The 26,346-nt window shown below is 41.6% G+C and overlaps 1 protein-coding gene across 11 annotated transcripts in view; it reads right to left on the bottom strand.

Moving 5' to 3' along the window:
- The window catches only part of CEP350 (centrosomal protein 350), a 78,826-nt gene that overhangs the window by 5,166 nt on the left and 47,314 nt on the right, over positions 1–26,346 (bottom strand). For 9 of the 11 annotated variants that reach the window (XM_069862664.1, XM_069862669.1, XM_069862671.1 and 6 more), the window contains exons 28-38: positions 23,120–23,242; positions 19,527–19,726; positions 17,737–17,948; positions 16,413–16,554; positions 13,071–13,231; positions 12,448–12,587; positions 11,592–11,674; positions 8,796–10,873; positions 7,113–7,514; positions 6,879–7,025; positions 5,588–5,710 (exon numbers count right to left, since the gene is read on the bottom strand). In XM_069862664.1, the coding sequence (XP_069718765.1) occupies positions 5,588–5,710; positions 6,879–7,025; positions 7,113–7,514; positions 8,796–10,873; positions 11,592–11,674; positions 12,448–12,587; positions 13,071–13,231; positions 16,413–16,554; positions 17,737–17,948; positions 19,527–19,726; positions 23,120–23,242 (3,811 nt within the window). The remainder of the gene's footprint in view (positions 1–5,587; positions 5,711–6,878; positions 7,026–7,112; positions 7,515–8,795; positions 10,874–11,591; positions 11,675–12,447; positions 12,588–13,070; positions 13,232–16,412; positions 16,555–17,736; positions 17,949–19,526; positions 19,727–23,119; positions 23,243–26,346) is intronic. The other 2 variants (XM_069862674.1, XM_069862675.1) reach the window with 1 other exon arrangement.

The raw sequence follows: 26,346 nt of genomic DNA, 5'->3' as shown, positions 1-26,346 counted from the left end.
TGACAGCAGCTGTAGCATCACGGTGATTCAATAACTCAAACACAGCATGAAGCCCAAGAGCAGGCTGCTATGGGAACCCCAGGGAACAGGCACAGCTTCAGGGTTTGTTTCCATTCATTAGCCTTCAGTTATACACAGGGCTTCAGTCTGACAGCTCCTTTTCTCCTCTCTTAAGAGAGCCTGGGGAGAGGGCAGGGATCTCATCCTGCAAACAGCTTTGGAAGAGTCACCCTAGGGGCTTGCAAACGTCTGCACTACTACAGCCAGCACCTCTCTTCAGCACAGACCTCCTTTCTCAGATGCTGTCAAAGAGAAAGTGTTAGTGGTTTCATCATGCTACTTATTAATAAGGAAGAAGCAATAACAACAGCAATCAGATTTTCAGTGAGTGTTGTAGGTTAAAGATAATTTAACTCGGCCTGTGTTTGGATGTCTGAAACAGACTCTGAACTCTCAACAGAGCCCTGCTGCCTGCAATCGGTACGTGCTGGTTGTGAATTCTGATAAACCCTGGACTGAACAACAGCAGCATTTATTCTATGAATTCTATAAAAAAGTCCTCACCGATAAAGAGGCATAAGATCGAAGCACCATCATGGAGGCTGATCATGTGTTGTGTGTCTGCATCAGAGATAATTTAGATTAGGAAAAGCAAGAGATGGGGGTCACAAAAAGGAGAGGTGGAGCCAAAAAGAAAGGTTCCCAAAAAGCCAAAGTGGTCTGGGAAAGAAAACAAGGGCCCCAAAAGAAGGTGGTTTAGATCCTGGAAATGGAGGAAGATCAGGAGATGAAGGAGGTGGCTGGAGTCACATGCCAGGAGATGTCCAGCGACCTTGATTAATGACATCCAAGACTGATAACTGTGAGCGGCTGCACAACACCAACTGATGGGATGCTCTGCCCAAGCCTCCCTGGCCAGCAGCAACCTCCCTTCTGGGAAGCGAGGTCCAGACCTAATGAACGGAACGCTGGGGGTGGGGGGGAGTGTGTAAAATAATCAAGCAGGTTAAAAGCTCTGATCTCACTCCCCCTTAAAAAAAAAACCCAACATCCAGACCCACATTAAGCTACTGATCATTCTGTCTCACCTGCAACAACGTGATGGGACAGTTACTGTGCTTCAGGAGGAAAAAATTAAGATTTATGGGATAAAGAAACACACATAGATGGGAGAGGACACGGTAACACGATCTAGGCAGAGAAAGGCTGCATGTTAAATAGTAGTGGAAAGATGAAGAAGGAAAAGCAGTGTATCAGTGATTAGCTTCCTCTTGCCTCTATCATTCCTCTCTTTCTCAGAGGCACAGTGCACAATTTCCTTTGACATTAAGAGGACTTGCTTGCGCACACCTCTGGAAAACTATGAGAAAGTGCAACTACAGCTGTGGGCAAGCCTGGTTTACAGCATATTCAGAACACGCGTGGCAACTGCCCTGGCTTTGCAGCCCTCGCTGCAGACAGCTGAGCTGAGGCAGGTGCGACTGCTTTGTCCAGGAAACGTCTGATCCATTTGCTGCATAATTACAAACTGCTTCCAAGCAATAGAGACAGTTTGTTTTTATTTGGCGACTACTGTGGCTTTCATGGAAGTGGGCTTTGCATTGTTTTCAGTACACATGCAGCATTTGAGTTCTTGGACATCCTCATGACACAAGTAAAACTTCATGTATTTGACACCAGGAAGTGAGCTCTCTTTACCAAGGAGAAATGTACTTGGGCAAAGTCAGGAAAAAACAGTTTCAATAAGACTGAATTCCATCCTACAGTTAAAGATAAATAGTGCAGGAACCATTCCGTGTTCTTTATCTTTTCCTCCTGCAGGGTATCTAGTGTGGGGTTTGTGTGCTTGGGGTTTGTTTAAAGAGTCAAAGAAGGGAGCATGGAAAAAGGAAAATCAGGAGGTAACAAGGTAGCACGATCCTGCTGGCCATCTAATAAGTGCCACGGTACCCCAAAAAACCAACTTAAAAGAATATAATCGGAAGGCAACTTTAAGTAAACTAGTAAGTTTTGATTTCTGAAGGTCAGCATTCAAACCCATGTGTATGTGCAAAATAAACTATATTTAAAGAGTAAGTATATCATTTGGAGACTGGCACGTACAAAAATCCAGCAACAAACTACCACCTAGGAAGAATGCCAGCAGAAGGGCAGCAGGCAGGTGCATTCTCACAGCCCTTTCTCTCAGAGGGCCAGGAAATCTTAAGATGCACGATTGCATACAAGCAGACTCCAATTCTCCTCTTCCTACTGCACTCCTCTTGGGTTTAGCTCTCAGGCAACGCAGAAGTGGGGTTTCCAATTAAGCCAGCTTGATAAGAACAGCTTTGCTTTGTTGGAGAGTTCAGAGAAAACGTGCTAACCCTTAAGTTAGCAGGTCAGAAGACCGAGTACTTTTCAGCACTCTGTTGGCAAGCTTCTCAGGTGTGAAAGCCGAACACGCAGGTTTTGCTTCCTCAGGCTCCAGAAAAAAAGGAAGGGGGGGTGGCAGGGACAGCAATGGCAGAGTTCCTGCAAACAGATCAGCACAGTGAGTTTTGGCTGAAGCCCCAAGTGAAAAAAAAGCAGTGGAAACAGTCTATTGTTAGCACCTGAACTTCAGTAAGGAGATCTGAGGGTTCTTGCTGCAGTTTAAAAGGAGGTTTTGAAAGGTGCAGGAAACCCTGCTGCACCAAAAGCAGCACCTCGGTCTGCGTGTACATTCAAAATGCTCCCACACAGCACACGTGATAAAGGTGGCAACACAAAGGGACATGAGAAGAAAGCAAACACCTAAACATTCCTTTAACCTGACTTCAAAAAAAGTAGCTTTTCATAAAGGCAAATCTCCTGTACTTGTTTACTGAAAGCCAAGATTGGCTCTAATTGTTAACAACTGGAGCGACTGTTCAGCAGAGCCGAGAACTCCGTAAGAAATCCCATTACAGATGCATCCCAACGACAGCGATGCCTGATCAAAGCTGACAGTGCTGCCAAAAAGGAGAAGAGGGAGGTGGGGGTTTTGTCACTGGCAAAAAAAACATGGCTAACTGCGTTGGTGTCAATTCTGGGAAAGAGGAGACGAATAAAAATGCAATTAAAGATGCAGTGGCTGGTGGAAGCAGCAAAGACCAAGAAGGTGAAGGACTAATCCATCCTGTTCTCCTCTCAGAAGTGACCAAGAACCCAGCATCAGAGAGCATTGGCGCAGCACAGACTTCTCTTCCTGCCCTGCCCCTTCCCCACAGGGCTGAACCTTTGGTGGGGACAAGAACCACTGGGAATTGCATTTAGTATGATAAATCCAAGAACACAGACCCGTGGATAAGCAGCTAGAGACTAAGCTGGGCAAAATAGCTTGGCACTTGCTCTATGCCTTCAAAAGAAACAAAAGGAAATTCAGCAAAGAGCCAGGGCTCCCGGTTCTAGAGCCACTCGGCCATCCAAGGTGGATGATGTCATTATTTGACAGCCATCACAGCTATGCTGGAGAATGTGGTGTACAACAGATCCTCCTTCCTTTGTATCAAACCCTCAACCTGAGCTCCTGGGTCACACGTGTTTGATTCTCTCGCTAAAGTAACTAAAAATACATTGTTGTCTCAACAGAAAGCTCTTTTGAAGGTTAGTTTTACTTGAAGGGGTACCTGTGCTCAATGTTTACATGCAAATAATAGATGCCTAAGAATGTTTACCTCTGCTTTAAAAAGACTGTGTTTTATTTTAACAGTCTTTGTCTTTCTAAGCAGGAAAAGAATGTGGAGAATCAGCTCAGCTCATATGTACCCATGACAACCCCTGCACATTGCAAGAGGTGCATATGGGTTGTACTTTCAACTTCAACAAACTTCAACAAAGGTTTTTCAATTTTGCTTCTACAGCACCTAAATCTACCAAAAAAAGGTCTAGATTTCTCCTTCAGGATATCCCTATGTTGTACTTGTTCAATGTACTTCAAAGCAGATTTGGAAAGCTCTGAACCTGACCCCTCAGTTTCGGGTACACCGTGATTTACTAGCAGATCTACAGCAGGTCTTGCACAGACCTGTATATCCACTTGTGACCCTGGATTAGCCTTCCCCGAGAACTCATCACCTTAAGCACAAGTCAGAGGCTGACTTGGAGACAGAGAAAGCTATCAAGATATTTCATGTTTATAAAGGTTTTAATAGAACAAGGCAAGAGAAACGGAACGCTATCTCCTTGGCCCTTCAGCTAGAAGTTTATCCAATAGTGGCTTACGTTACAGTATAAATCTGTTAGCAATCCCGCTGAGACTGCCTTCTTCCTAAAGCACGACTCGCTGCAAGCTTCACAGAGTTATTCCCAGTCTTCAGCTAAAATTTTATTACCATATTCTTGTGAGAACAAAGTAAAATTAAACTCATTATTTATTAAGCCAAACTTGTCAGAGCTCCATTAATCTTTGATGTCTGGGTCTGCATGTAAATCACAGAGCAGATCATCTGAAATACAAACATATTCCATCTAAACCACACTGGATGCCTTCAACTACAACATTTTTTTCTAGTCAGGAATCTTTCTTTCCAGGTATAGTTCAAAGAAATTAGGAAATTAGTACACAAAGTGTAAGAGTTGTACCATTAGCTCTCTGGGATCTAAACACTAGACTTTTTCGTGCGTGATTTAACAGCTTCCATATTCCAGAACTGAGAGTATCCCAGACTCAAGAGCACTAGGACATGCAGGTCCTATACATAGACATTCTATTTACATTCAATTAAAATTAAACCCCTGGGAAAAAGCCTGTGTTGGAAACCTTCCACTGATGGGTAATTAAAAGACCACATGACCCATGACTTGAAGTTACATATATGCGCACGCGTGTGGAATCAATTTCAGGTATAATTAAGTGAAGCACCGTCTTAATGACGACTCATATTCCCAAGCAGAACCTTCACTATCATTATAGCCAATAAAGCTGTTAATCACCCTGCAATACAAGCCAACAAGCAACTTTCAAAAACTAGTACACAGCCAGATGTGCTCCACCTTACGCAGCTGGGACACCCAACTGCCTCTGCCCCAGCAGCACCCGTGGTCACTAGTCCTGCTTGTTGCCCAGGTCAGAGCAAACACTTAGCTGTGGGTACTAGGGATTAGCGAGTCCCACTCACTCTCTTCAAAGTTTCTGCTGTTCTAACCCAATGACTTTCCTAACCAGATTTGACCGAGAGGTTGCAGATCTGGTTTATTCAGTTCTCAGTGTCTCCCCTTAAACAATGTTACTTCAAAGGAAAAATATTTACATTTAAATTAGGAGAAACATATTCCCTTCCCAAAGAAAAAGTTCACTCTCCTCTCAGTCAAATATTCCAACATGTCCTTCTGTAAATTCACACTTTAAACTTTTGGGAGTGGGCAAATTTATAGTCCAGTCAAATCAGTAGTCAAGAACAGAGAATTCACTTGTCACCTTACTTGACTTCTGCTTTGGCAACAGGGTGCTCTCTAAAATGAAACACCCTCTACCAAGACCTCAGGCATGCTTTGTATTCTTTAAACAGCATGTTTGGATACCGGAAAATAGAATCACTTCAGTCGAGTGAGCAGTATCTGACACAATTGCTAATTTTCATCCACTGACCAGGATATGATCCACTCGGTCTCGTTTCTTCCGCCCAAATTTCATCATCTTCTGCCAGTCTGTTTTGTGATTAGGCTCCTTCTTCAGGCTGAACAACTTCAACACTTCAGCTGCAATGAAGCTCTACAGAACAGTAAGGGTGAGATTTATCACATTTCAGCTAAGAAGTGAAACGTATGCACAAAGTACCTACCCTCAAAAGTCACATTACAGAATACATAACACCTTCCTGTTCAGCTAAGAGATATAAGTGCACGCAAGAAAGCGACAGTGAAAGTCTTTGAGGCGACATTACACAATCAGAACAATTATTAAATCCAGAACTGGCGAAAAATAAAATTACACCGCTGTAACTATCTTGAGAATAGACACTTTCAATAAAACAGGAGAGCAAACGGGAGATTATGACAATGCATTTTATGGGAAAAGATTAAAGAAAAGCAGGGTGGGAGTTTGGTGTCCTTGTCCTGTGCCCCTGCCTTACCCCCTGCACCACATGCCTTGAAAGCCTTCTCAGCTACTAGAGTGATCTAGATACTATTTCTGTCTTTTCCAGGCAGTTACCATGCTGTTTCTTCAGCAGGTTAATTATTTTGATTATTGTATTGCATTTTGCAGTCAACTCCCACCCTCAATTTCAGAAGAAACAGTACACGTAGACGTCTTTGCGTGGGTCCTGAGGAGCTGTATGGAAGGTTCTTTGTTGGGTGCACTCAGGAAGACAGTATTTTTCCAGATGTCCAACCCTGCAAGTTTAACCTAGCTCCAACCAGGCTTTTGGGGGTTTTGTTCTTTCTTAAGCGCTACACAAATAACAGGAGAGCGCTCTTGGCTCGCCAAACACAACAATGCCCTCACCAGTCAAATTTTGGGTCCCTCTGGGCAACTCCCATTGCCCTTAATGAGGTGGCACAGGTTTGCCCGAGTAAAAAAATCCAGCTCATCCCATTTGGCTACCGTCGGATCCACGCCAACATAGAGAGTTCCACTGAAATCTGCTAAAGCAGCAGTCTGTCAGCATCCCTATGTTTTAAGACCAAGGCCATTTTGGGAGTTCTGCACAGAGGACTAAGGTTTAAAAGCAACCAGTACCAGCCAAAAGGACAGGGAAGCAAACCTATTGAGCAAAAAAAAAAAGGACAGGTTTGGCAAACCCCCTTCCGAGTTTGTAATCTCATTTCTCTTCTCAACTCATCTCTTACACAGCTGTTATGATCTTTTTACACTCAGACAAGTGCCAAGACGGTATTTTTCATCTCACTTCCCCTGCATAACAAAGACATCCTCCTACCTTGATCTCATCCAGATCACTTGGATCTTTCACTCGGCGAAAGTAAGCAGATGCTATCCTACAAGGCTTCATCCAAACAGGTTGATTTAGATTAGGATCCTCAGCAAAGATTTCCCCAAAGATCTCTCTTGTTAAATCAAACACCACCTTAGCAAAGAAAGAAGTAGAAGTTAAGACTTCTGTCATTCACGCTAAAGATTCAAAGGACAAGAATAAAATGCCTGAAGACTGTACCTTTCTATAAACCTGCTTGTTTATTGTGTCTGTGTCCTGCTCTTTGAGAGTACTACTAAGATCGATATGAAGGCTGCAGCTTTGAAGATCACGACCCAGCTCTTTCAGTTTCCAGAGTTGCTCAGCTGCTGCGTGCACCATACCCTCCACCTCCACCGCAGTGTGAGGGACGGCCAGAGGCTCCTCGCTTGGCTTTGCTGGCACTTTCTGCGGTTCTATCTTGGGCAGCACTGCCGGTTCCTCAGCTTGCTTCTGCGGGACCTTATGGGAATTCAGGCCATAGTCTTCATCAAACCAGTCTTGATCATCTCCCAGTGTACTCAGGAACTCCTGATTGAGCTCCAGCTCTGCCAGTCTCTTGGCAAGCTCTTCCTGACCGCTGGCTCCAAACACTGGACTCTCCTGCAAATTGAGACCAACGGAGTAAATATAAAAGCAGTGTACCACTATTGTCTATAAGAACTTATATTTTTAAATTATTCATCGATATAATTGCCAATGGATACATAAATACTCAGAGAAATAACAAAAAGCCCATAGTAAAATCAGAAGAGTTTTCATTCAAATACCTGGGGTTTCTACTACTCCTGATGAATGCTTTCAGAGGATTCCTACAGAGCCTAAAAGACTCTATGTCCTGCTTACTGCCTGTCCTAATGTTTAACTGTTCATGAAAGGCAGAGTGGTTTAAAATCCAATGACGTGACCTACATCTTTTCAATAACAAGCAGTCTCAGACCTCAAGCAAAAGCCTAAAAACTTTTAGCAGGTGATGGCTGTTGCAGTGAGCGAGTGGTGCTCACAGTGGTGAAACAGGCTGAAGCTTTCCATGATGATAATATGTTGAAATCAATGGCAAAGCAGGCAGGTTTACTGGGATCTTCAGGAGAGAGGCCGAGTCCTGTATCTGTGTCACTAATGGTTGTTCTGATTGTTCTGGTGAAGGGGCTGGAGAACAGGCCTTATGAGGAATGGCTGAGAGAGCTGGGGGTGTTTAGCCTGGAGAAGAGGAGGCTGAGGGGAGACCTCATTGCTCTCTACAACTACCTGAAAGGAGGTTGTGGAGAGGAGGGTGATGGCCTCTCCTCCCAAGTGACAGGGGACAGGACAAGAGGGAATGGCCTCAAGCTCCACCAGGGGAGGTTTAGGCTGGACATTAGGAAAAAATATTTCACAGAAAGGGTCATTGGGCACTGGAACAGGCTACCCAGGGAGGGAGTTGATTCACCTTCCTTGGAGGTATTTAAGGCACAGGTAGACGAGGTGCTAAGGGACATGGTTTAGTGTTTAATGGGAATGGTTGGACTCGATGATCCGGTGGGTCTCTTCCAACCTGGTTATTCTATAATTCTATGATACAGACTACTTCTCTACTTTTAGAATAAAAACTGCGGGTAAGGATCAAATACAAACTGAACATGTAAGTAGCATGCAAACTAACTTAAGTATTTTTCACTTTCATGTACCAAAAGGCGTCCTTCAGCCTGCAGGGCAACCAAAGTGAGCTGTGAACTAGGACAAACAAGAACACACATTACACACGCGCATACAGGCAACCTCCACATCAGCAAACACAACTCGGGGAAAAAACCAAAGTGGTGCCACGCTGCATTCCTCAGACTCAATTGTCAGTCAAAAGAACAATCTACTCTTAAACATTAGTGCAAGATGTCATGTACTCACAGGTCTGGGACACATGTCTGGAGAGGAAAGTTCTTCTCTTTCATCTTCCAAATTGGAACTTAGGAAGAAATTATTCAGCCCGTCGGGAATCTGCTTTGCTGCCTGCTGGGATGGGGTACCGGATTCCTCCTTCGCATCACAGAGCTCACGGTTGCTGAGCTGGATTTTCTCATTCTTGACCTTCTTTATTTGCTGTAACTGACTGACTGTGTCTTTCACAAAATCTCTAAGCAGACTGTCTGTCAGCAGACTGACCTTTTCCAGTTGGTCTTTTGACTTTTCCTCTCTAAGCGGTAGCCTAAGCTGGGCTTCTAACTGGTTCTTTTCTTTCGCCAGCAAATCCAGAAGTGGAGTTGCAGGCTTGTCCACAACTCCAGGAGAGAGATCATCCAACTTTTCAGCACATTCTTCCCCCAGTGTCTTCTGCCTCTCCAGTTTTTCAGAAAGGAAGTCTGAGATGTCATCCAACTGAACAGTAGAAATCTCATCCCCAACACCAGAAATGAAAGGAGCAAGGCTGGTCTCCTCTTTTACAGCGTGTTTCAGATAATCCACCACTGATTGTTCTTGGGCAATTGATTCAGCAGCTATAGAAATCTCTTTTATGCTGTTTGCTTGAGAAGATGATTCCTCATGAACCCTTTCTTCAGCCAAGGCTTCTGAAACAGCTGTGTCTGCAGGACCTTTATCCTGGGAATACTTCTCTGTTGCATCTCTGCTCTGGCTTTCCTTGTCTTTGCCAGGTTTGGAACTTCCGCTGTCTTTCTGCTCAGCTTTGTGTTGCTTCTCCAATCTATCATCAAAGAACGAGTCTTCATCCTTATTTGTGTCTAAGTGGCTATCAATGCTTTCTGTAATGTGAGAGATCTTTTGAGGAGGAGCAAAAATACCATGCTTTTCTTTGCAATCAAAATATTTAATACCACCGTAAGTTCCATTATTGTTCCCTTCAGGCTTATCTAGTTCCACGCCAGCCCAAAACCCTTTGGCAAACTTAGTCAGACCTTTGAATCGCAATGTTCCAGGCTGGACTTTACTCACAAGGACTCTATCACCAATGCTGAAATTTGCCAAACCATCTGTTTCTTCTGTGATCAAAACAGAGGCGCTTGGTAGTGACTCGGGTGGGGCCTGTTCTTGCTCCACATCTCTACGTTCAGTATTTTTCATAAATTCTACTGGAGACCCAAGTTCTAACAGCCTCTCTGAATGTATGCTGCCAGAGAGAGAGAAAGACTTGTCACTGAGGTATTCACTGATTTCGCCGTCACTGCCAAGGCTGGTGGATCTGCTTCTGCTGGTCTGCGTGTGCTGTGACTGTGCTGTTAGTGACTGAGCGTCATCATTAGGAGAGAGGAGAGATACTTCAAAGTCATCTTTGTAATGTTCCCCAGGAAGCATTTCTTCAACTGATGCTTGTTTTCTGGAAGATCCTTCAAAGTCCTCAAGGTATGATGGCTCCTTTTGACTGAAGAGTTGCTCTGAAAGCAGATGACCTCTTCCCTCCGCTGATTTGCTCAGTTTGCCGAAAGACTCTTCTACACTCAGGTCAGTTAAATCATCTTTATCTGTCAAGCTCTCTTCGAAGATTTCTTCTGTACTGTGAAGACTTTCTGCATCCACACCAAAGAATTCCTTCTGAGAGTGTTTGTTTTCAGAATGGAGGACTTTCTTTGGAAGGATGTCCAGTGAGCTCTCCTGTTCTTTATCTAATGTCAACAAGACGTCAGAACTCTCCAGAGGCTTAGCATGTGAACCTTCAATCTCATATTTCTCGGACTTTATGTATTCCAACTCCTCCTGTACCTCAGATTTATGACTGAGGGCAGCCTCATCAATGGATGCATTTACTGCTTTGTTCAATGACCCATACGATATCCTGCCAACGTCTTTCACATCTCTGAGAAGAGACGATGAAGGTACATTATCTAAGGAATCACCAGCTGCTGCTCTGGAAGTCCTTGGTGACATTAAAACTGAGGAAGATGTTCCAGAAGGTTCTCCTGCATGAACGTCTGTCACAGCCACCTTCTTGGTGTACACAGACACAGATCTCTCAGTTCTTGATGAGATGGTATCTTGAAAGAAAATAAAAAGTGAATTACAGAAGATCATACAGACTACATTGTTTTATTGAAAACTGAAAATTGAAACCATAGGCAACAAAATTAATATCAATGTTTCTACACCAAAAGATACAAACTGGTGCCTCGGCAACATGTCTTTCTAGCTGTCCAATGGACATGAGTAACATGCCTTCAATTCCAGGGCTCTAGCGCCTTCTTTCCAAAGCTGTTCCTTCTACCTGTATTTCATAACGCCATGCAATGCTAAACTTAAAGTAAGGGCTCAGCTATTTGTTTGCAAGCTGCAAAACCAACCAAGGTTACAGTGGTAGATGAAGATTAGGTAATGATCAACTGCAAAACACTGAAAAATATCTCAAAAACATCCTATACCTAAATGTCTGTTCCTAAAGCCTACATTGGTTTTGGTTTCCTTGCTTTCCTCAAGCGATAAAACGAAGAAGAAACAAAAGAAAGGAGAAAGGTCCTCCAGTAATTATGTTTTCACACAATCCTCAACAAAATTAAAATTAAATACTGAATATACAGGAAACAAACAACAAAAGCAGAAGCCTACTACATAAAAATAGTAAAAATATAGCTTGATCATTACAATTTTATGAAGTCTGCACGCTGTTTTAAAACCTCTTCTTGAATCAAGATTCAAGCAGTTTACAACAGCCAGTCTTCAAGACCTTCATCTGTAGCACAGATTCTTCCAGTCACATACCTGCATGTTCAGAAATGGATTCCAGAGATGCTCTGGATCGCTCTGATTCAGCCAGTGATTTCCAGTTCTTAACTGTCTCGGGCCTAAAGGTGAAACATCAAATTGCACGAATCCTAGTTACATCCGAGTGTTGTTTCATGGGGTTGTTTTTTAATAGATAAAAATGGAAATACGAGCATCTATAATTTTAACACCACACCAATGATAACATAAATAGCTTGGTTTGTCAACATACTGTGATCTTAGAAAGCAGGAGAGGGGAAAGAGAGGAGAGCTTGGCAAGTCCTGTAAAGTAATTTTCTAGTACAGTAATCAAGCTAACCCTTTTTTTTTTCCAGAAAAGAAAAAAGGTAACTTTTTTTTTTCCACTTGAATGCACTAAGGCTGCACCATCTGCTGGAAAAAATGTAACGCTTAAAACTACAGTAGGGAGTGCAGAAGTCATAGATAGTATTATCTATCCCTTAAAACCTAAGACCTAAACCAGATTTAAACTTGCAAAGAGGAACAGTTTGCCTCACACAGTGCATCAGGCATAATGGGTGATCAAAGCAGGAAAAGATTGGGCCAGTAAGCCAAACAACTATTTGGCACATTCTTGTGTAACTGAAAATTATGGTTCATAAAACTTGAAAAAAGGATCTGAAAGTCTGGGCAGGACAAAACCGCGATTCCAGGGCCAGTGCATCTTTTCAGGTTTGGGTCTGATGACACCAGCAAAGAGGTCAACAGGATACTGCCCCTGCTCAGGGCTTTAAGGAAGAGCAGTTTCCAGCTTTCCTCGCCCCAAGGTTTCTGCTCAAACAGCATTCACCACAGATTCAGAATAAACTCAGAAAGAGAAAATCCCAGTTACCTGTGGAGCGGTGGTGCCTTGATCTTTGGTTTTTCAGTAGCCGCTGAGGATGGAGTTTTGATCTGAGGTTTGGCTGCGGGTGACGCCTCCAGGTCTCGGCTTAGCTCGGCTTCAGTCTTCTTGATAAACTCATCATATGACTGCACGTGGAAAAACAGGTATGGCTGTTAGTCTGCTAATCCATAACTACAATTTAGCCATGAAAACCTATTAAAGGAATAAAGGATATACCTGGTTCCTCAGTAAAGCAATCTACTTAACTTCCTAAAGCTCTACAATTGTGAACCTTGGAAATTATAATACTTTGCTTCCTTAAACTACTTATGTGAGCATCGCTCCTTAATCCAAGCTAGGATACTAGTGTGCACAAACATACTTAAGTCCCCAAACACTGCCAGTAACCCGTTAAAGATATAAATTTTAAAGTGCAATGGCAACTTCACCTCAAGGCTCTGGTTCATTATAGAAAACAGTTAAATAGCCAGAACAGAGTCACATTTCTATGATAACAATGAGTTTTTCCACAGCTGTTGATACAATATTCTGCCAACAAAATCCATACTATAATGATTTATCCAAGGCTAATGAACTTTTACTTTGCCCTTCTTCTAAATTTTCCTAACCTCCAGTTGTTTGATCAAACTGGCTTCCTGGGCCTTCAGTCTCTCCTTTTGTCTCTTTTTCTGTTCCTTTTTCAGCTGGTAAACCACAGACTTCCTTTTCCGTAGCTCATCCTTCAGGGCCCTGATCCGTCCTTCAATGTCACTTTGATCAGATGTGGTTTCTGAAAAAGATTAGTTTTAGTCTTTTGTAAGCTCGCCCCTCACAGAACAGTTCTACGTAAAGCAATAAACAATCACCAAGTAAATACAAACTATGGGCCAAAGAATCTAATGCCAGCATGTTAATCTTAACAGAATAAGACTCAAAGCGGAATCTCAGATTCACAATGCTACTATGTAACATATGAAAAAACATTGCATCTTATTTAATTAAGAGAAAGGCTCGGATACACACAGTAACTTGCTACCAAACTTATTTTGCATCTACCGCCCCCATTTACTCTGCTCCCTCATTAACTGCTCATCATGTCATCTGTTGGGGAAATCATTGTTTTTCTGATGTATTTAAAAACATAACAACTCAAAGATGCACACCAAAAATATATCCAAAATATCTGTTCACAATCGCAGCATCAAGTTTCAAGCTACAGAGCGCACTTAATCGACAAGAGTGACACTTGGAACAGAGTTTTCTGGCAAGTTTGGATTTTCTGCAACCTAGATGAAATCATCCATGAAATGGAGAGTTTCGAAGGAAAGACGATTTGAACAAAGCAGGCCTCGAGATAATTTATTCAGGGTGAACAGGGGTAGTGTTGAGCTTAGACATGTAGTGGACTACTCAATAACAGCTTATACCAAACTACCTGGCCTATCCTTGCCGCAAGTTCTATTTTACAGACCCTCCAATCATGCCGTTACTGACTGTAGCTATTTTGCACTTGAATAATTTTTTCTTAATCGTTATCTTCAGTAATTTTAATATGATCTCCCCTATTCCTCTCCATGCCCAGAGCTTCCTGCAACCTGGTCGTCTTCTGATGATGTGCTACTTCTTTTCACTTGGGACACTGTCCCCAGACACTTAGACCCATTCTCTGCATGATAACCCCATTCTACCAGTGACTCAGCCACATTCCTTATTGCTGCTGTATCAATCTCTTCGTCTCTCAGACCTCTCAGACTTCACAGAAAGACTGCCTCAGTCTCTCACTGCTTATTCTTTTCCACCTACCTGATTATGTCTACTTTTATTTTAAAGGTATAACAACATAGTGCAAAACACCATCCTCGTCCCAGATTGGTCCCACAATTAAATATCAAAAACTCTTCAAAATATCTATCCAACACAGTCTTAGCGGAGCTCCTCCCTGGGGCTCGTGTTCCCCTTCCTCTTCTATAGCAGCAGCTGCAGCTCCTAAAGGAAAGATCTTGGCTGGTTTGCTTTCTTAATCCTCAATATTACCTAGAATTATTTCTGGACCAGAAGGCTTGGAGGTTCATATACGCCCAGTTGTTTACCTAGTATGTAAGGCACCAGCACTACTTGGTCAACTAGCAGAGACAGATGGACATTCTGCTAATCAATCTGATTTCTCAAGACAACAAACCACCACAATGGGGATTTCATTATCAACAACAGCCAATAAACACAATCAAACTGCTGTATTCTTTTTTCCATTAACAACTGTTGTCAATCATTTAGAGAATTTTAAAATAAAACAACACAGCACAAAAAGAATGGAATCGCACTTGCTAATCAGGAACACTTTGTGATGCCACTGTAATTAACAGCTCCTCCCAAATAGTAAGTGACCACTATGTAATTATAGCTTTTCTTGATCAACTCATCAGAGAAAGATCCGCACATGCTTTCATCTTTGACGATCTTGTCTACGCATGCATCAGACTGACAGCACAATGACTTCATCACTACTAAGCTGCTTGGAAGACTTGCCTCCTTACAATGGAATGATTTATTGTGAAACCGGCACTGTCCTCGTGGACTTCCTACCTCTCATACCTTTCTTCAGCATTTGAAATCAAAGACTGCAAATATTTTAGTTGAAAAGAGCTCATTTTCACGGTCACTGTTGCCTGCTCTGCTTTTCATAATGGCTTCCTTGGGTGGTTTCTTAGTCAAAACTTGAAAATAACTTTATCAACTTGCTGATTGCTTCACTGTTGCAAACTGCTCTCCAGACAGAATCCAAACACAAACTACTCAAGTGCAAATATCCAGGCGTTAATGTATTCATTTCTCTACCCAGCAGGAGAACAGCCGCCTCAAAATTAGTGTGTTTTTATTGCACTTATATTTATATTAACCAGAAAAAACAACATAAAAGATCGTTAAGCTCGCTACATCAAGCACCACTAAGAGTGGATTTGAATGCACACCATTAAGTTACCCATCTATCACAAACAACAGTCCCTACATGCAACAGAGCAACCTAATTCTTTTTCCATTAGATTGTTTCGGAAATTACGGAAAACAAGCAGAAAAATGCTCTCTCATTTACTTATAAGTATTTCATGATGTGGTATCAACTGCACTGAGAAAACCAAGACATTTTAGAGATTCTAAGCACAGAAAGGTTCAAAACTGATTTCACACTTTAACAGAGCTGGTGACGGTGACCCACTGAATGGTGGCTCAGGAAATCCTGGAATCCAAGTGACTAACAGACTGTGACAGCACACAAGGGGAAGGACCTCTCCGTACCACTTCAACTCTTAATATTCTCTCCCTCAGCATTTACTGGTAGCCAGCTTGGATAAGGGATAAAGGAGTATAAAGAGTCCATAAGTAGACCTTGTACTTTATAGTTCAAAATGCAACCTTAGGCCCTATTTTACTGCACACAGTTCAAACCCTCCTCCAAAAATAAATGCCTGTGCCCTGAAGTATCCAATCATTCTGCACATGCCAGCACAGGCCCAACAGGCTCTCTCGCATTGCCCTGACAGCAGAGCTACACAGGTTCTCAAACCAGGTTGTGTTCAGTAGGACAATCACGTCCATATGATGCTAAACCGTATTCTGCTTTCTTACAACACAAGGGGTGGAGAGGTGTCACCTGTGAGAAGCACAGCTAACCCTGCTATTCTTAGATTCTAGGACCACATTAACTATTGACTCTTATCTTCTTCATAGCTGTTTGCAGGACCTATGTTACTTTCTAAAAGCAGAGATAATATATGGATCTTCTTAGATTAAGAACCTTTTAAGCTGAAGTGATCAAATTGCATCCCAGGAAAACACTCCCACAGATTCCCAGACCTTAGCAATTTCCAGGAATTTCTGCCTGCCTCCCCACATCTACATCTGCATTTCAAGTTTACTTGTTAAAAGAAAAAGCTCTAAAAAGCAATTTAAAACCGAGCAAGTATTGCACCTACCTGACTGTGTCACGGACAAAGACTCATCAGACCAGTTGTGAGATGTCTGATGAGACTTCACAGGTGAACGTGGCTGTCCAGTTCTGTGGCTGCCCTTGCTGGAATCTTGCTTTGATATAGATAAACTGCTTTTGGGTGGAGACTATGGGAGGAGAAAAGCAGAAATAAGTGATTGCTTGTAAAGCTCAGTTTGAAAGTAGGAGGTTGTCATCGGGAGCCACAGGGAAAGAACAGCATGAGGAGAGGACATCTCATAAGCAGTGGTACCTATCCAGCTATCTTAAGAATTTAATCTTAGCTTGCTAGACAATAAAACAAAACCACCAAGAGCAGCAATAGCCGACTGCTTACTTGAAGCCTCAATTTCAGTAAATCTGCTTTGACTACTCCATCACCACCCAACTGAACTGACACAGTTCTGACTTGCAGGTGTTCAATAAATTTATGTAATCATATTTGGTAGCAACCACAGCAATAGGAAGCTTAATAAATATATCTGTGAAATCGAAAGGCCCATTTCATAAAAAGGGTGCAAGAGGAGTAAACCAAGAGCGCGCTATTGCTCTGAGGCCAGACCAAAAAGGCTAAGTGCAAACTTTCTTCCAAAATGCTGCTTGATGCTTCAACATCAGACCACAACTCTTTGACAAACCATTAACTTAACCTCTGGCACACACTGGACATTTTACCCCACCATCTTCTCGGTAACTTTCCAAGAAAATATTTGTAATAAGTCTAGATGAGCAGCTCTTTTACAGACGCTGCATCTTCTGTCTCACTGAGCACAGGGCAAAGTTATCAGGATGAAATGGTACAAAATTATCAGCCAAGAACTCATAGTACAGAACAATAAGGGACAATTAGCTAGCAAGCAGACATAATCCGAAACCCGAGGATTGCGCATGACGCTACAGCTCTCCTCCTTCATGTTACAGCTGTACATTGGGACACATTACTTGCAAATACAGACCATAGTTTCCACAGCCTCAAAGAACGCATACAATGGTAACAAGCTACCCTACAGCTAATCTACGTGGGTAAACTGGGTCAGTGTTCCACCACTGAATACTGCGTAGCTATGTGACAGACACAAAGCATTTTGCAAGACTACCCATAAGTTTAAAAACATCTAACCAGTATGCGGAAGCAATTTTTTTCCCTTGAGACTTCAAATAACATATCTGATCATACTGTTTCTTCACAGTAACGTAAAACGGTGTTGCCAACAGGATAGTTAAATCTGTTTGGACAGCTGCGATGGTGATACTTACTGTTTAGCCTTTTAAAAGTGTAAAAAGACATACAGCATAAAAAGATCACTCACGATTTTGCCAGGTGAGACAGAGGACTTGAATTCTTCAGAATAAACCATTTCTTCATTAGCTGTAGTTTGATTTGGGCTTTCTGACAGTCCGTGGCCCACAGTCTCTGATGGGACAGACTCAGCAGCTGGACTGCCAAGATCTTCTGGGATAGAGCTTTCACTGTTCAGATGACAGCAAGAAGGCACTGGAGACTCTTCTTCACTGGCTGTTTCTGAGATTGAATAATGAGAGAAAAACCAAAGTGCCTAAGAACATCCACTGACTTTTGTATTTTCAGAGCTACCGCTGCCTCCATATTAAAGTAGGAACTGCTACCAATACATATCAAAGTGGTGTTATTTCACTCACCTAGGCACCGAGGGTGGAATATTTAGCCCTAACAAGCATGTTTACCAGACAACTATTATTTAAGATTGCCAGATGTTCTTAGTGACTGCTGAATGTCTAAAATACAGAGGTTTTCAGGATATTCTAACATTTTCCAGACAACGCACTGCAAAAGGACTGCTAGGGAAACCTGTCCTGCCAGTTGACCATATCCTAGCAAGAGTCACTATTAGTCTTAAGAAGTCACTAAGTAGTATATAATCTGCAAGCCAGATCTTGAATTTAGAATTGATTGCTTCCTCTACTGTAGCTGCAGAAAACATTTTAATGTTATGATTTCATCATGAGTCTCACACCTGGCAACAACTAAAATAATAAGTTGGGTTTTCAATATTCCTGTTTACTAAATTCCGCAGGAGTCACAGCATGACTGAGGCAGCCATAGAAAACTATTCAATATTTGAGCAAAGTCTGGTGAGATGAACAACTTCTAAAGCAGGACTGAGCTCCAATGCCTTCTGGTAGATAAAATTAATAAAAAGTAAGTGTATTTTCTCATCTGTTGGTGATAATTCAGCATTCATACTGGTTTTTTGTTCACCGGAACTGACTGACTCATACACATATCTTTAAAATGTCTTACAGCGTCTAAAATCTGCATGACTGTTTTCTGTAACAAGTGTAGAAGGGCATAATTCTGCACACCCTTTGCACGTTCAAAGGGTGCGCTTGCCGACTTGCAGCAAAGTGGGGAAAAAAGGAAAATGGACTGTTTCTAGAACAACTTCATTATTTGTTCCCACTGCAATCCACTTCTATGCTTCATGCTGCGAGTACGGTCTGTTTAAGACAGAACAGTAAAGCCACAGCTCCCAACATTTGGGAACTTGATTTCCTCACAATGGCATCATTTATACTAATTGCATCCTAGCACACTTTAGCACAGTTGCAGATTTCAGATAGTTAATGTGCATTAACAACAGAGGGAAGGAAAAAAAGCTTTAAATTTTTGCAAACACGGCCAAGAGGAAGGCAGGCCCTTATAAGAGCCACTCTCAGCAACAGCAATGAGGCTAACAGGACAGACACTGAGCTCTGCAGAGGAAAATGGGTTTGACAGAGCAAGTTCAGAAGGTGATCGGCAAAAGGCCATGCAGTATTTTATTTTGAAAGGCAGAAATATAGCTTAAATTGTACATAGAAATGTCTGATAGACCCATGCTGCACTGTTCATTTTGGAAGACATACAGCAAAGGAGGAACACGCATTTAACTATGGTGTAAAATAGGGATAAAAGAGCGAGGCAACAGAAGGCAGCAGGGAGTGCAGAAATCAAGACTATAAGCATACAAAGAAAAACCACCACCAAAATGCCAAAAAGGGAAGACAGCGCAAACATAAGCAATCATGTTAAATTATGCCTTATTCTCATCATTTGCATCACTTTCCCCACCTCTATTACCTTTGGGCTCAGTTCTCTGATCCCCTAGGTCTTTCTTGGCTATTTTGGTTTTGAGCAGCTCTTTGTCCCAGGCAGCTAGCGCCTGCTTTTCTATCCGTCGTACTTCTGCTTCCTCTGCATCCAGGCGGCGTTTCCACTCCAACAATTCCTCAGCATGTTGTCGACGCTGCATCAGCTTCTGTTCTCGCTTAGTTAGGAACCTGACAGGCAGAGCAGAAGACGATGGGAGAACAGCCAACCACACTCAAAGGTTCCAATACCCCAATGCTCTAGTGCCACAATTCCCCAAATTAGAGCTGTTCAAATTGTTTTCTAGGATATAACCCACACTAACTACTATCTCCTAGACTTCTGATGCGCTGCTGAAAACTTCTGATGTGCTGCTGAAAAAACCCCAAGAAGACAAGAGGTTGTTGTTTTTTTCTATTAAGTACAGTCTACAACATTCTGTAAACCCATTGCTAATATTACAAAGATCTTCAAAATCATTGAAAATGCTACTAATGGTTCACTAAAATAAACAAGGTAAGTTCCCAATTTCAGGACATGAAAAGTACCTGTGGTATTAAACTGGAACCCTCAAGAATGCAGTGACTGAAAAATGAACCTTTCTTTTTGCTAAGCCCAGTGACAGAAAAGCTGCAACCCCAGCTGCCCCACAGTTCGTTCCAAGTACATAATTACAAGAGAAGGTGCTACTGTATGAATAGTTCTCCTGAATTACTGGAGGTTTTATGCTTCTTCTTTTAAGCATCTTCTCTATGGATTGCCACACTTGGCATGTTAACTGCGAGCTGATAGCTTCAAGAGTACGCAGGACTGTACTTTCCCAGCTACTAACATGCCTGGATGCTTTATCTATCCCGTTTAAGAACAGATTTTCTGCTTAAGAGTAGATAAAAAGCGAAGTTTATGCTGAAAAAATCAAGCAGATATTTTCTTTCTGACAAAGATTTCTTAGGTGATGCACCAAGCCTCAGAAAGGAGGAAATTCTTATACATCTTTGCAGGTACAACTAGGTTTGTGTGCATACGCTAGTCCTCTTTGCTGGCTCTTGAACAACAGTATCTCTGGTCCTACACAGTCTTGAAGGCAGCCTTTAAAGATTTTCGATATTTTGCCTTGCAAATGTCTTTATAATTCATAATTTTCAAGCCAACTCAGCATCAAAGTTTAAGCTATAAAGCACATAAATTATTTTGTGCTTTTTGATTTCCTGTGTTTCAAAAATCTCTTTTATTTACTGAGACTGGAATGACCAATGGGCTAATCTGCAGGTCTCGCTGGCTAAAGGACATTTCTTATTTGCTCATTTAGCGTTCATTCTGTTCCCCAGAGAAGTCGGTTGGCAGTTGATCAGAAAGGTTAAGATTCAGAAAAGTCCTTCTCCAAGACAAATTCAGACAAGGTGGACATGTGAAGATAAGTTTCAGAACCAGTAAGACAAGCCCACCATCATCTTCCCCATGGTGAAAACCAGAAACATCTCAGAGTCTCTGAGACACCATCTACCTTCAAGCTGACAGATTCTATGATTTTGTGCATTACTTTATCACTTTCTACAGACAAACATCAAACATCATCTACTCTGAGGCAAAACTGATGGATTAGTATTATTAATAACCAGACTACCAGCAGTAATGGCATTACAAACATGACACGGACACTCCGGCTTACGTCATGTCTTCCACCAGCGCCATCAGACTTACCAACCCTTACCTTCAGATACGCATCAGTTCCAATTAGTCTAGCAGATCATGTATTTAGAACTTGTCATGAAGATCATTATTATGATCTCAATGCAAAAGGCAACTATTTCTTCTTCCTTCACTCACTGTTTGGTTTCATCAGAGCATCTGGATCCTCACAGTTTACTGGATCTTGTGAGGCACAAGCCCAGTTGAAATAAAATGTAAGAGAAAGACTGAAACAAATGGATTCCAAAGAGTAGGACTCCTTAAAAGCAGATGTCAAACGAATTAACCCAGAAGACCACCAACAGGAGTAGAATTAACTAAATGACCATAAAGCTAATCACCACACAAAGGCTACTTAATAATAAAGAGAGGCAAAAGAATGACAGGAAGAGTATTCCAACACTCCACTCACAGAGGAGGATTAAAGCAGCATGGCTGAAGATGCAGAACCTTTTATAACCCTGGGCCACAAAGTAGCATGCACGCTGCCTTAATATTTTCTACAGTCTAGAGGGTTCCAGTTGCAACACCACAGGTACATATTTTTTCCTCAAAAGCAGGGGCAACTTCACAGAAAAATGAAATGCAAACCAATATCTGGCATCTAAGCTGGAAATCTGGGGGAGTAGAGAGGAAGCAGCAGATTACACAGCATAATTTAAAATTCTAACTATTTCTCTAGTATTAGTATCACACATTTTATCCATCCATTACAGATATTAACCTGAAAGCATTAACCTGATGCTCTAACCTGTACTCACACATCGAGGTATACTGACCTTAACCCCAAACTAGACACTCTGAGCAGCTATTCTGGAGCAAAGTGAATTGTCTGTCATTCAGAACACAGAGGTTAGAATCCTAGAATGGTTTGGGTTGGAAGGGACCATAAAGATCATCTGGTTCCAACCTCCCTGTCATGGGCTGAGACACTTTTCATTAGATCAGGTTGCTCCAAGCCCCAGCCAGCCTGACTCTGAACACTTCCAGGGACAGGGCACCCATGACTTCTCTGGGCAACCTGTGCCAGTGCCTCACCACTCTTATAAAAAAGATCTTCCTTATATTTAATCTAGATTTACCCAATCTTAGTCCAAAATCATTACTCCTTGTCCCATCACTACAGGTCCCAGTAAAAAGTCTTTATCCATTTTTTCTTATAAGCCTGCTTTATCTATTGAAAAGCCACAATAAGGTCTCCCTAGAGCCTTCTCTCTCCAGGCTGAACAACTCCAATTCTCTCAACCTTTCTTCATAGGACAGCTGCACCAGCCCTTGGATCATTTTTGTGGCCTCCTCTTGGACCTGCTCCAGCAGGTCCAAGATGCCTTTCTCATACTGGGGATCCCAGAACTGGACATAGTGCTCCAGGTGGGGTCTCACCAGTGCAGAGCAGAGGAGCAGAATCACCTCCCTCAGCCTGCTGGTTACATTTTGTTTGATGTAGCCTGGGATACGGCTGGCTTTCTGGGCTGCAAGTGCATCTTGTCAGCTCATATCCAATTTTTTGTCCACCAGCATCCTCAAGTCCTTTTCTGCAGAACATCCTCAATCCACTCATCTCTCAGTCTATACTGAGACTAGCGGTTGCCCTGACCCAGGTGCAGGACCTTACTGTTGTCCTTTGTGAGGTTCACGTTGACCTACTCTTCAAGCCTCTGGAGGTCCCTCTGGATGGCATCCCTTCCCTCTAGTGAATCAATGGCACCACTGAGGCTTGGTGTCATCTGCAAACTTGCTGAGAGTGCACCTGATCCCACTATGTCATTAATAAAGATCTGGAAACAGTAAGTAACGTGTCAAACGTGTTCATTGATGAAGAACCTCTTGACTTTCTAGGACTGAACAGAGCATGCTCTATCAAAGAGTCTATCACTTGAGAAAGATACAGTTACCTGACCAATTGGTTGTAGATATACAGCTGGAATTTGGGGTGGAGGTTGGGAAAACAGACACTGAGAGAAGCCCAGTGGTGAGACGTAAAGACAGAGAAGAAGTAGTGAACAGGAGAGCAGTGTCTACAAAATAAGGAGGAAGAGTTTCAAACTAAGATAGCAAAAAAGGCAGAAAGAACGAGAAAAGGATAGCATCTAGCAAAGAACTTTAAAATTAATTGCATTTAACATTATATAGTTACTACCCAACATCCGAAGCAGAAAAACTATGCACTATAATGCAGAAGGCAACAAGACACATACACTGACACCACTTCATTTTGTTAATTAAAGGCAAGCTGCTTTCACACTGCTGTATTTTTGTTTACATTCTGGAAGTGTTATTTCTTTGATGCAGACTTCCACATGCACGGGTTAACATTTCAGGCTGATCTTTTTGCAACTCCTGCTATTCTAAGACAGAATATATTAATAGCATTAAAAAGCACGCTGGGTTTGCGATACGAACAACTTTGCTAGTCTGAAACTTTAAATGCATTTTCATTCACCTGGCGGAACCTCAGTAAATTTACTTGTCCAAAGGTAAGCACCAGTGAGAGGGCAAATTAAAAAAAAAAAAAAAAAAAAAGATTAAATAATGTATTCTTAAAACATGAGCAATTCCAGGAAATCTGAGAAACACCTATAATTCAACTTCTGGCTGCTCTTTTGGGCTTTTTTGCAAGAAAGTGCAGACTTGGTCTAAGAATACTCGCATATTGCCTCTTCCTTTTAAACATCCAACTGCAGGAAGAATGCCTATTGCTTTTTAAAAATCTACATAACCTTACAGTTGTGCTTAACATGGTATATCCTAACGAACAACCGTTTTAAGCTAATCCCTATTGAATTACCTTATTTATCGGAAAATATCATGCTCTATATAGCTCTATCAACTACAATGCAAGCTAAGCAGCACATTAAGGAAAAGCAAAAGAAAATGAGCATTTAATCGGTTCTGCTAGTGCACTGATTATCATTAAAGCTGCGTATGCAAGGAAAGCAAGGGGAACGTGGTTAATTCTCTTTGACAGAGCATGCTCCTGTTCACATGCAGGCTACACAGACTCATCCACTAAAATTAAAACAGAACTATTCTTTCATTCCCCTTTTAACAGAAGAGAAATATTCAAGCTGCCTCATAAGTAAGGAAGCCAAAGAATTTCCGCCCTGCTACGGAGTACAGCGACTCCAGCACAGCAGGCTTTCCCAGCTCCTTCCTCTAGTTCCTTTGTACCTTGCTCATCATTCAGCTTCTTTCCTTTTGCAGTGTCTCACAACCTGATTCCCTTCAAACGGCAACTTCCTAGCATTGCACCCCAAAGCAAACACCCTTCTCTATTACGTTACTATTATTCTTATACAAAAAAGAACATTAAAAAAAGATACCAAGTCAGCACTGTTTTTCAATCAATAAGCACTGCTATCACTATCAAAACACTCACAAAAGGCTTCACAATTAGGAAGATCAAGTTCTAGAGAATTATTTATGTTTACATAAAATGCTATTTCCTTTGAACACGCACAACAATCCAAGACAAAGCTATAACGAGAATACGTGACCATATAGATTATATCACACATGATTTCCACTTGTTCCGCCTAAAAGCCATTGTTTCAGCTCAAATGCTGCCATTCACCTTCTGAAAACTATTCTCCAGACGAGCGATACTTTGGACTGACAATTCAAATATCTTTAACTGTAGAACACACTTTGTATCTGCTGTTATCCCTTGTAATGGCGTGAACAATTATTTATTAATATGTAATTCTTTCTGTAATCACAATCATTGCTTAGAGAAAAATATTTCAAAACCAATATTTAACAACCCCCCTACCCAATAAAAAGGTAGTCTTGAATATAAAATGTATTTGTCACCTAATAGTATTAATACACTATTAATGCTGTATCTCAAAATTCATAAGCTGTAACTTGGGTTTGTGTCACCATGTGAAATTTTCTATGTTAAATCTCAGTTGGAAAAAGACAAAGACCCTCTTTTTAACAAAAAAAAGATAGAATCAGAATAAAATTTTTGTTTCCTTGAAACTCTGGAATTCAACATGGCTTACACAGCATGTTGTTTTGAAGGCCCCATCTTAAGCCATTTACCAATCTGAAAACATACTTCGAGAAGAGTTTACTACTATAACAATGGGGGGATTTTCACATGATTTTGGAATGCCAAGAGTTTGGGTTTGGAACTACGACACTTCAGAACCTTGAAATAATTTCTGATTTTGGCTGTTCAGTTTACCAGATTCAACTAGAATTCAAATATAACAACAATCGAGTCAGGCTAGAACAGGAAGGCCATGTAATTTGAACATGTTTGTGGTTTGTTCCTACTTACACCAAACCCTCACTTACTACTACTGATTTTTACCTTCATGCAAGTGTGGGCTATGTGCTTCCTCAGTGATAACAAGCAAACAGGGTGCTAAGGAGCCACAGACCCCTTGCCTTCCCAAGTGGCACTGCTTGCTTTTTGGTGCTTCATCCAGCTGCGTTAGGAATCTCAAGAGGAAAAACATTACAACGATCACCAATATGAACTAAAATATAGTGATCCGTTTTGTTACAAGTTCAGAAAAATTAAGCTAAGACTATTTCTTGCAGAGAAGTGGCAGAGGCCAGACTTTTAATGGATTAGTCTGAAATAAGAATTAAAGGCTTGAAACTAATGAGCACATGCTGGTAAAGCATTTGGGTTGTTTAGTGCACGCAAAGTAATTCCTAGACTGAAATGATGCAGAAATAATTTTTGATTTACAATTTAACAGGTGAAATCAACAGATTTAGTCTTCAGACCCCAAACTGCCTATGCCCTTCATTATTTCCTCTGAAGACTAACAGCTGTTTTCAACTTTTTCCAACCTGTGGACCAGAAGGGTCTTATGAACTGCCTGTATTCTTAATCACACGCATTCCCATCACCATTACTTAAGAAAACACTCACAGAACTCATCCCTAGCTGACTTCAGTGCAATCAGAATTTAAATTCACAGACTAAATAAACTCTATGACTTTCTGTGAGCCAGATCTCAAACTCATTTATTAGTTTTTCCATAAGACTATTGCTATTTATAATTTAAACTTCAGTTCAAGATAAAAATTGGTACTGTCTCACACCCTACATTTTTCCCATTTAAAGTAATGGGGGAAGAGACAAAATACAGGCACCATT

The sequence above is a fragment of the Phaenicophaeus curvirostris genome, chromosome 8 (assembly GCF_032191515.1).
Source record: "Phaenicophaeus curvirostris isolate KB17595 chromosome 8, BPBGC_Pcur_1.0, whole genome shotgun sequence".
NCBI classification, from domain to species: domain Eukaryota; kingdom Metazoa; phylum Chordata; class Aves; order Cuculiformes; family Cuculidae; genus Phaenicophaeus; species Phaenicophaeus curvirostris.
Note: the sequence above shows the minus strand (reverse complement) of the source record. Positions and strands in the feature narration are given on the sequence as shown.